This window comes from Falco punctatus (assembly GCF_963210335.1).
Source record: "Falco punctatus genome assembly, chromosome: 8".
Classification (NCBI taxonomy): domain Eukaryota; kingdom Metazoa; phylum Chordata; class Aves; order Falconiformes; family Falconidae; genus Falco; species Falco punctatus.
In genome coordinates, this window is record NC_137588.1 from 32,162,956 (window position 1) to 32,180,892 (window position 17,937).

Below are 17,937 nucleotides of genomic sequence, written 5' to 3' on the forward strand. Positions count from 1 at the left end.
ATTTTAGATCTTAACCACCCACTGTTCACTTCAAAACTAGTAAACCAGAAAGGAAAAAATATCTGGGGCATAAAAGGGAAGAGTCAGATTCTAACTTTGAAAAGCTAGGACCAGATATGATCAAAGGAGTGGTATGCTGTACTAGGAAGGTACTTACTGAGTACCTTCAACATGTTAACAAATCTGTGCTTTGTGCCAGTTTACTGAAACAACACATGGGTTTACCTTAGCCTAGAGAGTGCTGTGGGGCAGCGAGCCTGCACTGCCCAAAACATCTGCTAAAAGGAAGGCTAAAACACCCTTTCAGTCATCACCCCTTTGGTCTCCCCCTCAGGTGAATCGGACCTCCCTGCCCTGGGCACAGCACACTGCCAGCCCTGCAGGATCAGGCAGGGGTCCTGCAACACAGCTGGCACAGCTGGGCTGGCTGATGAATACAGCACAGGCATAAGCTCCAGAAATCTCCCAAGTGCACAGTCTCACTTGAGAGCACTTTGTTTTGCCTTGTTTTATAGTTATTCTCATTTGATGCCCACTACCTGTAGGCATCCACAGTGGGTTTGGATGCAGTTCAGCTTTCTTGTGTCTCCGCTAGCGAAGCGGTTGCATGTATTAAGTAACAGAACTGGATACAAAGCCAGCATGTTGGTCAGCTTTTTTACCAGTGTTCTGCATTACTTCTTAGGAACTGCTGACCTGCTGCGAGGAGGGCAAAGGGGAACTCAAAGATGGTCTGGAAGTGATGCTCAGTGTCCCAAAGAAGGCCAACGATGCAATGCACGTCAGCATGCTGGAAGGTAGCAGATGGGCAGGTGGCCAGGGGAGGGGAGGGACCCGCTGACAAATGAAGCCTTCTTGTAACTTTGTGGGAAGTTAGTACAGGGTGACTGCAGCAATACTGTTGATTGATGGTAATTTTCAGGTACTTCCTAGCTCCTTTCTGATATTTCTCTAAAAGTCTTGGAAGAATAAAGCTATCTAGGAAGTTCTGGGGGTTTATTTATTTACGTTGTGTGTGTATATGTATGTACATACACATAAGTTTGTGTAATAGCATACATAGACAATGTGTATATATACATTTTGTTGAAACATTCTTACTTCATGAAACAAAAGAACACTTCCTAAACCACTATCACTTTAGCTGCTGGCAGCTGTAATGATTATTGGATGAAAACATTTCTAAATACTATCTCAACATTTCAAAAGAAAAAGTTCTAGTTTTCTGTGTCAAAACAGTTTGTGTTTCAAAATGTTAGTATAATTATCCCAAAGATTAAAAAAAAAAAAAAAAAAAGAGAAAAAAATATTATTAAAAAGTATTTCAAAATTACAGAAACAAGTATTTTGATATTTTGAAAATTAAGTCTTATATTGACTTTTTGATGTGTGGAATATTTCTAAAATTTAAAAATTTTATTCTGGGCAGAATGCTTTATTGTGTCTCAAACATTTTCTTGGCCTGGGAAAACCATTTCCAGCCTGGATTGAGTCAGAACCAGGAAACAAGAAGAGTACTAAAACGGTCAAGAAAAAGGAAATGCTCCAGTAGCTAAGCAGCATGTCAAGACCAGGCAATTAAAACTGCAGGGGGGAAAACTGACCCAGCATAGGTAGCAACACTCTAAAGGTGGTTTTAACTGTAGCAGCTGGTGAAAAGCAAGGTTTCCAAAAATAATGCCTGGATAATCTATCCCCACGAAATCACCAGCACCATGCAATAATAAAGAAGCAGGTATGACTTTGTTAGGGTAGACAAGCACTTGAACAGCTGTCTTCGTATAAAACAATATTCCCGAATATTCGGAGCAGCAACCAGGGCTACTTGCTGCTGTCTCAGGGCTATCTGGCATGAGCAATAGCAGGCTGTGCTGGTAGAGGAGCAGTCCCCAGCTCTGGAGAGAAGTGTGACCCACCATCTGCTGAGACAGCAGCTTGGAGGGCATCTTGCACTAGAGACTCCCTTTTCCCTCAAGCCTCCCAGTTACGTGGAGAGTCCTGTGATCCTCAACCATGTGAAGGCTTTTGATGTGCAGCTTGGAATATGAGAAACTCCTCCTAGAAAGCTTGTTTCAGACACCGTACCAATTTTCTCTCATAGACGTAGCTCCCCCATGTCACTGCTGTGGGCTCACAGTCCGTTGAAGGCTGGGTTAGCACACTTGAAGGCATCATGGTATTATGGGTGCTTCCAGCCATTAGGTTTCTCTGAATTCATATGGATCTGCACAAGATTTCTTGCATTGCAGTTCTGTACAGTAACCTCCACTGAAACCTTTATAATATTTATCTTTCAGTAATTACTACTACACTTTAGCAGCAGTCTCATTTAGTACATATGACCTATTTGCCTCTGGTGAAATAATTACATCGTTGCAGTAGGAGAAAAACATATTTTCACTGGGGCAATGGATGCCCATTAATGTTCTTTCAGAATGTGCATTAAAAAAGAGAAACACCCTTTTATTTCAAGTCCTTACTGGTCTGGCATTTCTGGGCATTACTGGTCCCAAGAACCAATACAAGCCAATGTATTTTGTGGTTTTAGGGTTTGATGAGAACCTGGACGTCCAGGGAGAGCTGATTCTTCAAGATTCCTTCCAAGTGTGGGATCCCAAGTCTCTCATTCGGAAAGGTCGTGAAAGGCATTTGTTCCTTTTTGAAATCTCTTTGGTGTTTAGCAAAGAGATCAAAGATTCTTCAGGACACACAAAATATGTTTACAAGAACAAGTTACTGGTAGGTGTGGCTGCAGAGAAAATATTCTGGGTGTTGTGTTTCTTGCAGGTAGAGGTGGGGTATGGGGGATGGCTGCCCTGTCCCCGTGCTGGGTTGGGGATACTCATGCCACCTGCAATGGCTGGCTGTGGGTCCTGCAGAGCTCATCTGGAAGCCAAGCTCGTAGTGAGTCTGCACAGGTTTATGATAGCCAGATGTGAAGGGTGGGTAAGAAATGCAAGGAGGATCACTCAAGCCATTCGCTTCCCTGCCATCCTCTGGCGATTTTCTGTTTCTTTTACCTGTGTGTAGCAAAGCAGACGAGATCTTGCTCCCCTACCCATCCCTGTATCCCCAGTTCTCCCTACAAATGAAAGTTTTCTGGACACATGAGGCTTCATATATATGAAATCTGTCATCATCTTTCCTCCACACTAGACCTCAGAACTGGGAGTGACTGAACATGTTGAAGGAGATCCCTGTAAATTTGCTTTGTGGTCTGGACGAACACCATCATCAGACAATAAAACAGTGCTCAAAGTAAGTCTTTTCTATTTGTTTTCTTTGCCTTTAGAGCTTCTAGTACAGGCCTTGGGAGTGCTAAATGAAAGGTCAATTTTTTCCCTCCTCATATTTGCGTGGCTTCCATGTCTGCCAGCGGGGTCATGCCTGCACCAGGAGCAATTCAGTTCTAAGGTCTCAGTATGAATCAAGACAGTGCAGTTGTGCAGCCTTGCTGAAATTGCGTCTCCTCTTGGAACCTGGGTTGAGAAGCTGCATGCTGACACAGGGCACATCTCTAGGTGTTTAGCTGGAAGGTGTAATTCTCTTAGCCCTTTGCCACTGGGCTTACCAACAATCAACCTATTCCTCAAACCTCCAGAGCTGACAGCCATTTCTGTCAAGTGAGTTTTGAACGAAGAATTCCTGTTATAGTTATTTTGTCTGAGGAAATCCTTGCACTGATAATCTATTTTCCCTTTACAGAGCACGCTGTATTGCTAGCATTAAATATATTTATCCAGAGCTTAGCTGCTTTGCTGTTGCTTACCAAGTAGGTCTGGTAAAAATACCCTCAGTTCTCCTGGGGTTACCAGGTGCTCCAGCAGCTAAAACAATATAGCAGAGAGGAGAAATACTTAATCATGCATTTTCATCAGCCAGCCACGATTCTTCTACATAGGAGGTGATATGCTGGGAATATGATAAAGAGTCTGTCTTTCTGCCTTGTGGAACTTTAGGCATCCAGTATTGAGACAAAACAGGAATGGATCAAAAATATCCGGGAAGTCATTCAAGAAAGGATTATTCATCTGAAGGGGGCTCTGAAGGAGCCAATTCAGCTCCCCAAGACACCAGCAAAGCAGCGAAACAACAGTAGAAGGTAACCTCAGTCATTCCATACAACATGAAATAACTAGCATTTTCTCAACCTGTAGAGGAATGCAGGCAGTGTGTTGATCAGCATTGATAACATGCAGCTGTGGCCTTGCCCCAGGGCAGTGGGTTGGTTGACATGGACAATGTGCAGCCGTAGCTCGTTCCTGCTAAGTGGTTAAATAGCCCTGAGGAGTGTGGATTGGATGGAGGAGGAGCAGTGTGGTCTGGCTTCTGGAGGAAGGAGAAACAGCATGAACTGTAAAATATGACTGATGACAGTAAAGTCTTGTTGCAGCCTGGTAGCTTGCTTGTGCTGCAACATCAACCAACAGCAGTGTAGTGTCTGTGTGCTTTTTACTGGATTCACTTGCTTTTTCTTACTACAGTGAAACTCAGTTTTTGTTGTCTTTGTTTTTTATGTTGCCTTGGCAGAAGTAGCTAGAAAGCTTTACTGTGATATGCATACAAAGGTATTTTATTTTAGTACTCCAAAGTATTATAGAGCAATGAACAGTAAATGTTCTTCAGAGTCCAAGGTTAGTTTCTTTCCCAAAGTACAATTTACTTCACATTTGAGTATTAAGAGATTATTTTTTTCCCTGTTTAGCGTTTTGAATTGTTTGACAAGGAAAATCACAGCTGGTCATGACAATATATTACTACAATGGAGAATCTGTGCTTCATCATCAAACACAAACTCATTTCAGCCTGTGAAGTAATATTAATTTTTTCATCAACTTCTTTGAATCCTGGATTAAATAGAAATTATAGAAAATCAGTTGTTCTTTTAGCTGTCATGCTGTTATTCCCAAAAGCCACCTGTAATGTGAGCATCTCTATTTCTTCATCAAGTTTTATCACTCTTTTACTTCAGGCTGTATTATAGAGGCATCCAAAGCATAAGTAACCGAAGTCACCCAGGAGACCTGTAGCAAGGCAAGGATCCAGATGTTTCTTCCTCAGGGTGTGCACCAATACAGGAGTTTTCTAGCACAAAACAGGGAGGCGTTGGGTTTTTTTGGTTTTAGTGTTTTGTTCTTTTTTCTTTGTCCTCAAATATGTATTCTGTATTATTTAAATGTTCATATTGAGAGACCAGTAAAATTTTAGGAGAACTATATCTATACAGCAAAAGAGAAGAAAATAACCTCTAGCAGACTTATAGAGGTAGACTTGTAGAGCTCTATGCTGTATTTATGTTTGTTTGGGTATAATTTTTATGGCTTAGTATTTACATCCTGAAGATGTCATTCCTGTGAGACAAAAGAAATACCCTTTCCTTCAGTATCATCTGTAGCCTGAGCTGAATGGCTTTGGTTAGGGCAGAAATCTAATTGAAGGAAAAATTCTGCCTAACACCCTCATAACACAGTTATTTGTGAATACCAGAGCCTTTTATGCAGTAAATATGCAGGCAATGGCCATCCTGTTTCCAGCAACAACGTTGTGATTATGTGCTAATCCTAGTGCTATGGCTGAGGGTGACATAATTTTAAATTGCAAGCCACATAGCAATATGGACCGCATCAGCGAAGTAATTTTAGCAGAAAGCCAGCTCTGGCACGCTGACTCAGCATCCTCAAATCCACCTATAAAGTTGTGTCCATTCCAAGGTGGTGTGTTACACTGTTGTTTCCCTATTATGACTTTTACAGAGATGGAGTAGATGATGCAGACAGCCAAGGAGATGGCAGCAGTCAACCTGACACTATTTCCATTGCTTCCAGGACATCACAGAACACAGTGGACAGTGATAAGGTAGGACTGAAATGTGAAAATACACTGCAGCTGATTGCCCTCAGAAAAGTGTAAGTGAAGAGCAGAATAGAAGGCAAAATAAAGCAACTTGTCTTCTACTGAGTGAGCTGAAACTTATATTGCTCTATGCTAGGCTATTAAAAGCCAATCTGTTTCTGGTAAACAGTACTGCTGTTTTACATGGTAATTTCTCCATTGCAGCAGCTTCTTTGTGGTTAACCCACAGAGGTTGAATTGGCTTTGAAGAAACACAGCTCAGAGCAAACTTTTCTTCCCTAGTAGAACTTGCCCTGTGGGAGCCAGCTTTTGAATGAGCAAACAAATATGTTCCATATTTGCCCTCTGAGCTAAAATCAGCAGTTTGTTGGAGGAAGTACAGGTGCTTACACACCAATTAATACAGCAATACTGGGATCCTGGCTGGTATCTTGAGAGCCTGGGAGACCTATCCATTCCAGTGACTGTGATTCTGGACCCCTCTCCTCGCGGACATATGGTGGAGCATATGGATGGCCCCGAGATGCACTAGATTCTGTTGGAATGCTGCACACTATCAGCACGTATGTACTTGTCAGTTTACTTGTCAGATGATCTGAATCCAAATTCCCAGCTCCACTAGAATGCTTGACTTGGATTTGTCTCCCTGATACCTCCAGCTGCAATCTCCAGCTGAATTAGCAGTTGCTGGTAGGAGTAAATGGGCTGTTAGTAATAATTTACCTTAGCTATGCTGATGAAGTTTGTCATATCCACTGAGAGAATGTTCATATTCTTTTCACGTGTTGTTTTGAAATCATATGTAATTTGCAAAAGGATGAATTCTGCAGTACCATTATGGATTTATCTGTTTGTCAGGGCTTTAATTATGCTGCCATGTACACAAGGTAGAAGAGTGTCTTCACAAAATCAGAGTTCAAGTTTGCAATTGTAAAGTTCACAAGTAAGGTTCAGTGCAGACGTTATTTTGAAAGTTATTTTATTCTGGACTCAGAAATAGGATTTAATTGTAAATAAATTACCTTTGTATAGACCACCTGTTGTATTTATCTTAAAGGCATGTCCCTGTGCTTTTGCATTTTTGACCAATAATGTGCATTAGAAAAGTATTAATCCTCACAATCCACAGGCCACTGTAATGTATGCAAATACTTTGCCCGATGTTGAAGAAGTGTTTTCTTATGTCTTCAATCCACATGGACTCATTTTCATGTTTTGCACATTTATCATTCCTGAGAAAGGCCCTGACTTGGTAGCGTGCTTGAGCTCATGCTTAATTTTAAACATTTGCATAAGCTTTACTCGTTTGCCCCAAGCCCATTGACTCAGTTGCATGAATTCTGGCAGATAGGCAAGGTCTAGGTAAGATGCTCCATATTGTATGCTGTAGCTGCATACAAAGATCTATAGTACCAACAGAACGGGAAACTATCAGGCGGTACCCTGAAAGACAGATCATCATGACAACAGTTGGTTTAAGGATGTGAGATGGGAAAAGGTTATAGGAATTTCTATCCAAAACCTTGTTGGAACTGAATGGTGAATGTGTATGAGAGAAACTGAGCACCATATAGTATAGGGAAAAAAATGTTAACACTGGGGAAAAGCAAAATCAGTTCTTGGGTTGTGTCATGTTTTTTACTTTAAAGTGGGTAGGTTCACTTACTGACTCAAGGTTATCTGTGTGTTCATGTGTCCTTACATACATTTAATGAATAGAAACAAATTCCAGTGTACAGTTAAAGCTTAAATATACTTGTATGTGCTTTATTGAATCTGAGCAACTAGTGTGTCATCCTTAGAGGGAGTTCCTGCGGAACAGTTTCCTTATTGTCACTGATGCTAATGCCAGAATACTGTGGAGAATTTAGCCCCCAGAATGCTGCATTACTCTGTCTTTGCTCCGAGGGAAATTAACTCCCTTCATCGCTTTATAGTTCTCTATCAGTTTTTCTACACATTACCCAAATTAATGACAGATAGAGCTGAGTTGTCTCACTTCCCATTGGAGCAGCATGGAGGCACACCTATGTTCAGTCTCAGTTCAAACATCAGTTCGTGTGCTGCTTGCACAAAGCCCTTAGCACATGTTAGCATCTGCTGCGAGGGGATCCCAAGGCTGTGCAAGGACCCAAGACAAAACTCCTGGTGGTGACATTGTACACATGGGAACAATTCACTATCATTCCAAGTTATTTTACTCTCCAACTTTAAAATGTGATTTTTTTCCTCCAGGGTGTAGGTGAGCTTATCTTCTAGGATGATCTGAGTACATCTTGTTGAACTGGGAAGATTTATCTTCTCACATAGACAGGTACTGCGTTATTGGCACGGGAAGACTGTACCATGTCATGCTCTCAAGTTAAGGTTTCTTGACAGAGTTGATAGTGCTCGGTAAACATTGTAAGATACATGTTAAAATTAACTCATGGGGTATTGATAACGGCACTGATAGGTAATGTGTTCAGCAAATAATGGTTTCCCTGCCTATTTAACTCCAGCGTAGTCAGCAGAGTTACTCCCAGGAGTTCAGATGCAGGCTCTGAATTTTTTCACAGCTGGAGCCTCTGTGGGTGACCTCTCTGTGTGCCCCAGTGAGATCTTCATCTTGAAGAGCCAAGAGCAAGTGCTCCTACCTCTGAAAACTCTGGCTGTTCACAGCAGCCTCATTTACAAACACATGTAAAGAGCTTTGCAGTGCTAACAGTGCCAGTATGGCAGCAGATTAATCCTGCACTGGGACCATCGATGTATTAACTCAGTGCCAGAAACAATTCTCAAGTAACATTCAAGAGTTGATATTACTCTCTGAAGGCAAAAGATTTCAAAGATTTAGCTGGTGTACTTTGCCCTTTCCCTAAATCTTGCTATTATGCCCGAGGATCACCTAACGCATTAGTCGGATGTTCAGACAAAAATGCTAAACAACCTTTTAGACAAAGAAAACCACAACCTCTCAAAGATTCCCATTTCAAGTAGCACTTCTGCTTAATAACACTCCTTGTGCCTCAAGTCATCCGTATTTCTTTCAACCTGTTTGTGAGCCAGCTCCTTCTGGGCTTCAAGTAATGATTTCTGTCTCCTCTCGGGATAGCACAGCCCTAGAGCAAAGCTTTACCTTTGCATTTCAAACTCCTAAAAAGGCAGGAGATTTTTTGTTGTTAAGTGGGAAAGAGATAACATTACTGTAAATTCAGCAAGGATTTGGCTTTCTCTCGAGACATCTGAACCTAGCCATAACATTCGTCAGGGGGAATGTTCCGTGCAGAGGACAGAGCACTTGACTGAGGGCCAGAAAAGCTGAGTCCTAGTTCTGCTCTGTCACTCATGTGTTGGATGCCATCACAAATTACATCTGATGGCACATTGTGCTTGTCTCTTTTTCTGTTTCTTTTTTTTTGATTAGGAATTTGGTGGGGAGACAGAAATTCTTGAAAATATTACATTTGTGCATTCATTATAATATTGTCCTGTGTTGTCCCAACACAGAATACAGAACCAAATTCAGAGGTAGTTTTGTATATGGATGGGAAATTCACAGCAATCTTTATGGTAGCAGTCTCTGCTTTGACAATATTCTTAATTACATGCCTGGCTCCAGAAGTGTTACTAAGTCTTTAAAATATTCAGGCTTTCCTGGCTGCAGACAGTGGTCAGGTGATTATATGAGACTCTTCAGATTAAAAAAGAGAATTGTCCAAGTCTGCTCAAAAAAAAAAAAAAAAAAAAAAGAGATTACTCCTTTTAAATTAAATACCTGTTCAAGCAGCTTCTTATATCTGGATCTTGGTCCTTAATATCTTTAATTTTCTTGGGTTTTTTGCTCTCAAAAATACCTAAGGCAATTATCCCGGGATTCAAACATTTCATTTTTATTAAATACTGTATAGTAGAAACACAGACTTTAAGTAAGGGCTGTAGGTCTGCATCTTTATAAAAGGAAATAAAGAGAGAATATATAAAAATGTTTATTTTTATATCTGCAATCTGTAACCTAAATTATTTCATATACAGAAAAAGAATTATTTGGGTTGTCCTTGGGTATTATATAAGTATTATATAGAGGGGGAAACATGGGTTCATGAACTGCACTCACTGCTAAAGACTCAGTAGATGATGAATACTATTACAGTAAGTGTAATCCCCATTGAGCATCCAAGTCAGGTTCTAGGTAACCTACTATACAGAATTTCTTCATCCTTTTTCAAAAGGCAAAGTAGACAGCTTTTTTTCTATACAGTAAGCCCTCTTCAGCATGCTATCTAAAAACCTCTCCTTAGAGAGAAATATTTGCCCTATTCAATTCACAGCAGACAGGATTTCGGTCTTTATATTTGGATTCAAAGCATTGGGGAATTGTGTCAAGAAAGCGCTAGTATGCAGGGCATTCTCATTTGTTAAGCCCATTGATCCATTGGCTTGTAAAACAGCTGTTTCTGGTGATACTGGTCCATCTCCTAATGGCTTTTTTTGTTGGCTTTTGCAGAATGCTGAGGAGAGCAGCTGTCATTTCCTCCTGTTGTTTTTGGATGTGAAAAAAAGCTCTGAAATGATAACAGAAAAGTTTTTAATCTCTAAAAATAAACATACACTATATACTTTTATCTTTTCCAGTAGAAACTGGACTCGGCTCATCTTCCAGCAGTCATGAGACTAAGATCTTGACCTCTTCCACATCAGTGGTGATATATAAAATCTCGCAATAATAATTTTTCTAATTGCAGGTAATTGGTATAAGAAGGAAGATTTTAGAATTAAGTTAACTAGGGGTGGATTCTCTTTTCTTGAAAGGCTTCTAAGCAAGGTAGAATACCTTTTTCCCTGTGATGTTGTTACTGAAACAGAAGTTAGGATCTGATGTAGGAAGTACTGCTTCAGATTCTTCTTTAGGAAGAATTCTCAGTTCCTTGGAAGTTTTCTTTCCATGTGGCACAGATACCAGGAGTGCACTTTCTTCCTTGACGCTACTAATCAATTTGGGTTTGAACTCCATGAAGGTGTGCACCAATATGCTGCACATTTTTCTAAATCTGTAGTGTTTCCTTAAACTATTACCTAGTGTTAGCATGTGCTGATAAAAAAAAAAAAAAATACCAAATGGAAAAACCCACTCATTCAATAGAAAAGGAAACTTGTTCTGTTACATACCTCACAAGGAGGACATAAGGAAAATTACTATGTTTATTAGATGCCACCATCAACATATACAACACAAAGTGGTCAAAATCATTGCTTCCCAGCACAAATTAATCTGGAAACTAAGCATTGAAATTAGAGTGTCTAAAACCACAGTTGAAAAACCAAAGATCCTACTCTGTCGTGGCAGCTTAGAACGAAATGAAGCAAGTTAAGGTGAGTTGACAAACGCTCCCTTCTCTGAAACTGTCGATCCCAGAAGCTGAAGTTCAGCCACTTGCTTCCAGCAGTGGAGTTGGAAACCTGACCACACCAAGTAGGGAGCTCCTGGTTCCTGATGGCTGGCATCATTCCCTAAATGTCACTGGAGGAAAAGTCTTTAAAGTCTTTTCCCTCACACTAGTGTAAAGCTGACCTAACAGCCCCGTGCAGTGCATGCCCCGCTATCCCTGTCACAGGACACGGATCCTGCAAATAAAAGGTGGGTTTCCATGTGGTTTGTGTTGACATGGAGGCATAGGCATTGCAGAGTAGGAACTAGTTGCAAATTTCTATTTACACATGAGCTCAGCTCTCTAGGCACTTGAAAGTGGAAGTAGCCCCTTGGAGCACACCGGTACTGGGACCATGATCCTTGCTACTGCCAGCATTGCACAGCAGCTCTGCCTGTGTCATACAGCTGATCCCACCAGAGATGTCTCTGATCTTGGTGCTCTGTGCTCTCAGACTGGCCTGGAATCAGCAGCAAGCCTAAAGCTCCTCTCAAAGGTGGAATGACTTGGAAAAGCTTGATTAAAGAAATGCTACAAAATAATGAAATAATAATAATCTTTCAATGAAAATCCCCTTGAAATAAGAATACCAAGATAAAAAAAAAAAAAAAATGTATGTCAATATGAGACATTACTTTATCAAATACAGAAAATACAGACCTGGGATAAAAATGAGAGAGATCCCCATTTCCAGAGAGGGAATTAAAGGCATGGAGAAATTAAAAACAATACCATAAGGCAGATGTATATGTTATTCTGCTAACAATAGTACTCTTGCTGATACAGACCTGACCAGTTCATTTCTACTTAGTTTCTTAGCAAGGTAACTGATATGCCAAGCAGAACTAAAAACTATATAGCAGATCTCTGTCTCTCTTCAGTGCTGTTGTTTCTCTTCAGTGCTATTAAAGTATTCTCTAGTTATATACTTTACTTTCCCAAATATATTTTTTTTTGGTGGTGTTGTTTTGAACCCCCGTTACTAGGGTTTTTTTAATCATCTTTATTATCTTACAAAATTTTTATAGAGGTAGTGATCCAAGCCCTCTATCCCTCTGGCATCATTACGGCAAAATGTTTGCATCCCATGAGCTGAGTTTTGGCCTTTTCCGCCTCTGCCAGTGAGTTCTGTATTGAGCCATGTGCAAGAGACACACTTCTATTGCACTGCTGGAGGAACTTCAAGGGAGGAGAGCTGTTGCATCCCAGCAGTGCTTGTATGTGGTCAAGCCATGTAGCACTACGGACTGGAGTCTATCCAGTACCTGAGCAGTGGGATTGCACTGAATAGAAAACACCCGTAAGTGGGAAGTCACCCTGGCAATGTTGCTCTAGGTTGTAGCTGATACAAAGGAAGCTGGAAGGTTGGATGTAAACTTTGACTATGGCAGAGCTAAGGGAGAGCATGATCATGGGAATATGGAGTAGGTGGTAAAGCAGGTAGTTGCTTAAATACCAAATCTGGATTATTTCTTTAGAAATCTTCCTGTTTTCTAGAGCATTGTGAAAGATGATGCATATAGAGTTGCCTACCAGGTAAGGCTGGGCATTGACTTGAAGAGATTTCTTCCTTCCTCCAACCTATATATTTTACTCTCAGTAAATTAGATTAGATTTAACTACTGAATTTCTAAAGGGCAAAGGAAGGGATTGATTTGGTCTCATTTATGTAAGTATTGTTGTGGCTATTCTGCACTGATCCTGCCCAGGCAAGTGATGTGCCAAATTCAGCAGTGCACGGTCTGGAGTGCTGCTCCCTTATAGTGACTGATGAATTATGGTACCACAAGCACAATTAAATTTATGTAATAGAAAATGACTGCTGACTCTTAAGTGAATTTTCCCTGTGAAGGTATGATAAAGAAGAGTGAATTATGACCCCAGAGGATATATTTCTGTTGCTTGAATGCTACCTAGCATTAGTGCCGTTGTCACACTGAGTTCTTACTGCCCTCACTTGTGGAAGAGGGAGGACATGATAGCTAGCAAAGGAAAACCTGGCATAAAACATTTTGGCACTTTAATTAGCCCTCTTGAGTGCTCACGGGCTATAGGTTGTTAACTTTTTCCCAGATACTGTCATGTTGTAGCAAAATGTTTATTTTATCAAGGAAATAAATTGTTCAGCCAGGAGTTGACATCTCTCTCTCTTTCTCTCTCTCTCATGGTAGTTTCTTAAAATTTTCCTTAGGCTTCGGGAGACTGCCTCTCAACTGCTGCTCTGAATCTTGGCTAGGACCCCTGTAAATGCAAAGGACCCTCTTCCCTTGGAAAAATACAGAAATATATGTACTTTTTTTTTTGCTGTGAATGGTTTCCTGAAACTGAGGTCACTGAGGTGACACTTGGACCTGATAAAAGAAGACTGTTTTATCTCTGCCGGCAATGCCTCCTTTGACATTAATTTGCCTTTCTAATTATTCATGCTCAGTAATATTACTGTGGCACTTTTCCTTGTTTCTCTTTCCTAAGTATAAGTAAGGACTTTCTCTTTGGTTCCTGTATTTCTTATCAGGAAAGCAGCACTGCCAGCATCATGAAATGTTCCAGCTTTTGAATTGCAGGGCTGTACTTGCCTAACTCTTTTGAGTTTTTTCAAGTTTTGGGGGAAAACATACAAACAAACTTGAGGCTCGCGGAATGAGATATAACACACAAAAATAGGCAAGGTTTAAATTACATCTTTAGATTTCCAAATGAGGTCATGATATGACTGAAATGCTATGTGCACTTTATTTAATTCATTGTGCAAAGTTACATGGGCACTCACAGAAAACTGTGAACCCCAGAGGTGATCCATGGTTAAAACAAAAATGGATGAATATCTGGAAACACGGAACACCTATGTCCATGGAGATAGAAATCATATTACTCATTAAGTAATATTCCCAGGAAACAGCTTGATAAAAGGCACACATGAAATTTGCCGTGCATTTTAAATATCTCAGCTGGGATTACTGAACCATCCCTTGCTCAGAGAGTCAGTGCTAGGCCTATGGTATAACTTAATCTCTGGTTTTGGGACTTGGATGATAGATCTCACATTGCCTTTTTTATCTGTACGCTGCTCACTATGCCTTGTAGCTTTACAGGAATTTAGCTACCTGCCATCGGCAGGCGGAACCAGTCGACAGCTCTTTTTTTGGATTTATAATGCATGTAGTGCAGGATCTCCAGTTCCATAGCACAGGTATTAATACTGGCACTGCCTACAACACAAATCTGCCAGAACAATTCTGGGGCCTTTGGCCTTTTTATCCTCTGATAACTTTTCAGAAAATGGACTTTGGTCTTCCCTGGATTGGAACCATATTTCAAAACAAGGGAAAAAGTGATTCTTACCAACCTTGGTTTTCAACCAGGTTTAATCTTGGCTTGAATTATGTGTGTTATCTGTCTTCTCCACACCCATTTCTAAATGTGACAAGTAGATGGTCAAGAGATTTACCTTTGAGAAGTGACCTGTCGAGGGTGCAAGTGCTGCTTAGAGCAGGGACATGTGCTTTCCCTTCTTGCGAGCGAGTATTTGTTGCAGCTGTGGGTGGAGGTAGCACTAAAGACAGGCTGTTTTGTTTCAAAGAGCTTTCTGAGAAAAGGTGCATGTGTTCTTTTGAAAAGCAAAGTAAAACATGAGCAGCTGCTTTTAAAATATGACCCTTGTTGGAAGCACTTGCAAACTTCAAAGTGATTGCTCAGGGAACTTTCTCTTAAGTCCTTACCATGTAGCGGAGACTTGTCCAGTTCTTATTGTACTGTATGGATAGACAGTTCCCCCCACAGCTACCTAAGAGATGATGACAATGGATGGGTTTCACCAAAGGCCCCCTTTTTTTATCCAATAGTTGAATTTTAGCAAGAAATCTCCCAGAGACTGGAGTGTTTCACACGACCTTAGCTTAATCACTGTGGAAATTTAGCAAAGCCAAACCAAAGGACATAATGTGGCACAAGCTTTGCAGGGGCTTCTTCCTTTCTCACCTCAAAGGACATTTAAAGTATATATGAATAGTGTCAGATTTTTAGTTATATGATATAAAAAAGTTTTAATCCAAATGTCATTTTCTCTAATGGGCCTAACAGGCTGACTATAGAGAGTTCCTGACTATGGAGAGTTTGCTGGCTGTGGAGCAGCCTGTAGTTTCATTTGATGGATGAAAATGAATGAATATCTGGAAACGTGGAACACCTGTAGTGACCATGGAGATAGAAATGATATTGCTCATTGGGTAATATTCCCAGGAAACACCTTCATAAAAGGCACACATGAAATTTGCCATGCATCTCAAATATCTCAACTGGGATTACTGAAAGTGCCATTTAGCTTTAGTGGGACCTCTGCTCTCAGAATGCTTGGACACAATTCTGTCCCCGAAGGAAAGACATCCCTCTGGTGTCTGTGAAGGGTAGCTAGTCAGCACTCACAGGTTTGTTTCTAGACCAGTGCAGAAGCAGCAGATATTTTCTTAATACCTCTCCCAGGTTTTATTTGTAGTCATAAATAACTGCAGATATGAATTCAGTTGGGTGATGGGATGCTGAGAAGAGATCCAACTGAAAGTCCCTGCAAGTGCAGTCCTAGGGAAAGAGATTCTTCAGAGATTTCTCTTCAGCATTTTCCTTCATGCATAACTAGCAGTTACACCCGGGGCAGATAAAGTATGCTTTACTTCTTTTATAAAGTACATTCTTTTTTAAATTATCATTTCTCTTGTTATCCATTTCATAAAGAGCATTTGTTATTGATTTTTATAGATTTTTTTTTTCATTTAGGAAATCAGGATCAGCATTCAGTAGCTTTCAGTCTTCTTCTTAGATCATTTCAATCTAGTGCATGTTTTTGATGGGAAAAAAGTAAATCAGTAATATTTGAAAATGTAAGTCCCTCTTTGATAAAACTAGTGTATAGGACTCCTTCAGGCTGAAGATCTCCTGAGAACATTGTAGCTATGAATGCCAAGGGTCAACATACTCACGTGAGGGTATTCAAATTTAATTTCTGTGGCAGCCCAGTTGATATCTCCTTTCTATTCCTGTAAGCAGTGTGAAAATCAGATTCTGTACTAATGTGTTGATGAACACATTCCCATTACAGGTCCAAGGCACACAGCTAAAGGTCATCTTAGTTGATTTGTATCCTAAATTCACTGCAAGTGTGGTATCTCTCAGTCACAAGACATTGAGGAACATGTGATCCTGCTTAGATGGGATGGCCATAATTTTAAAGTCTGCAGGAATGAGATGCAGAATTCTGCCCTTGTAAAGCTGGTTGAAACTCAGCTGTGGACTACACTATCACGTCAAACGAGAGGAAATAAAATCATGCTCCATATCAATAATTCTATATTACCAAACAAAACAAAAAAAAGAAGTGTTTTAATGCCTGCTGTGAAGAAAGAGGATGTTTAAGTTATGAGGATGTTTAAATAAATCAGTTTCATGCAATCAAAATAAGAAGGAAGGAAGTGCAGTAAAATCCTTATCTTTCCTTCAAAGACATCACCAACCCAAGCCATTTTAAAATAGAAGGATTCAAATAAATAATTGATTTGCACAGAAGAATTAAAGGATATTCTGGGTTTTAGCTCTAAACAGAGACCAGCTGTCATTTGACTTTTATACATGTGCTGTGGTTTTCAGAGAATCAGGTGTCAAAGATTTGTTGCCATTTATGTTACATTAGAAACTGAGCTGGACCTCAGATTGCAGAGGAGCTTCTAGGTCTAAATTGATCTTTGACTTAATTAGAAACAGTTTAAATTAATTCATGTTAGTCAAAAATAGTATTTTTTCCAGCAAGATTCCATCTGTAATGTTTAGACAAAAATACTTATATTAAGAGATCAAGTGGCTGAGTTCCTTTTTCCTCTAAGTACATGCTAATGAGAGTGCAAGCTGAACTGTAAGTCGTTAAAGGCCATTTCCTCATTATTGCTTATCAAAATTAACATTCAGTGACCTGTAAATTATTTACTAATTCCTCCCTTTCTCCTCATGAACAATTCCTTTTCGCTTTTGTTCTTGCATTTATTGCACAGCATAGAATGACAGTGCGGGGCTGTGACACTGATGTTTGCAGATGGATTCTGTGGCAGTGATTCCTCGGGCTGCCTTCAGACTTAATTGCTTTGCCACATCTAATGAGAGTACATGGGCACTTGCCAAGACCTACACCCTGAAAGGTCCGAGCACCACTTTTTAAACAAGCCCGCTCAAGGCATGAAATAGATACTCCTGCTTCAGGGTCATGCAGCTTTTGCAGATTTGTCTGTTGATAGAAGGGACAAAAGTGTTAATTAAAAGTGGGTAGATTACGTGGTCCTCCCAAAATGAGGACATAAATAGGAAGTGTCCATCAGTATTCTGGATTTGTCTCTGTAGCCATTCTTGAGCCAGGCACTAGATCATCTAAAGTGCTAGGCTTAGAAAGAAAGGAGCAAGCAGGATTCAGAACTTGTTTTAAAGAGGTTTTGTGTTGGTTTTTTTATTTCATCTCACGTTCTACCTTCCATGTTGTCATTAAGCAAGAAGCTGTTCCTCCTCTAAACCTGATCATTCCCCTCCTGTTCTCAAAGAACTTGAGTTCATATTTACTTATCCTGTGGTCGTGTTTTGTGTTGTTTCTGAGGTTTCAGTCTGGTGATTACAGAATGTTTGTTTGATTTGGCTGTACAATATC

The 17,937-nt window shown here is 40.2% G+C and overlaps 1 protein-coding gene across 17 annotated transcripts in view; it reads left to right on the forward strand.

Annotated features, from left to right (window-relative positions):
- KALRN (kalirin RhoGEF kinase) overlaps positions 1–17,937 on the forward strand; it is a 546,232-nt gene that overhangs the window by 398,838 nt on the left and 129,457 nt on the right. For all 17 annotated transcript variants that reach the window (XR_013930070.1, XR_013930071.1, XR_013930072.1 and 14 more), the window contains exons 29-33: positions 686–797; positions 2,549–2,739; positions 3,157–3,258; positions 3,960–4,102; positions 5,754–5,856. Coding sequence is in view for 10 of the 17 variants with exons in the window: in XM_080399718.1 (XP_080255844.1) it covers positions 686–797; positions 2,549–2,739; positions 3,157–3,258; positions 3,960–4,102; positions 5,754–5,856 (651 nt within the window). In the remaining 7 variants the exon portion in view is untranslated. The remainder of the gene's footprint in view (positions 1–685; positions 798–2,548; positions 2,740–3,156; positions 3,259–3,959; positions 4,103–5,753; positions 5,857–17,937) is intronic.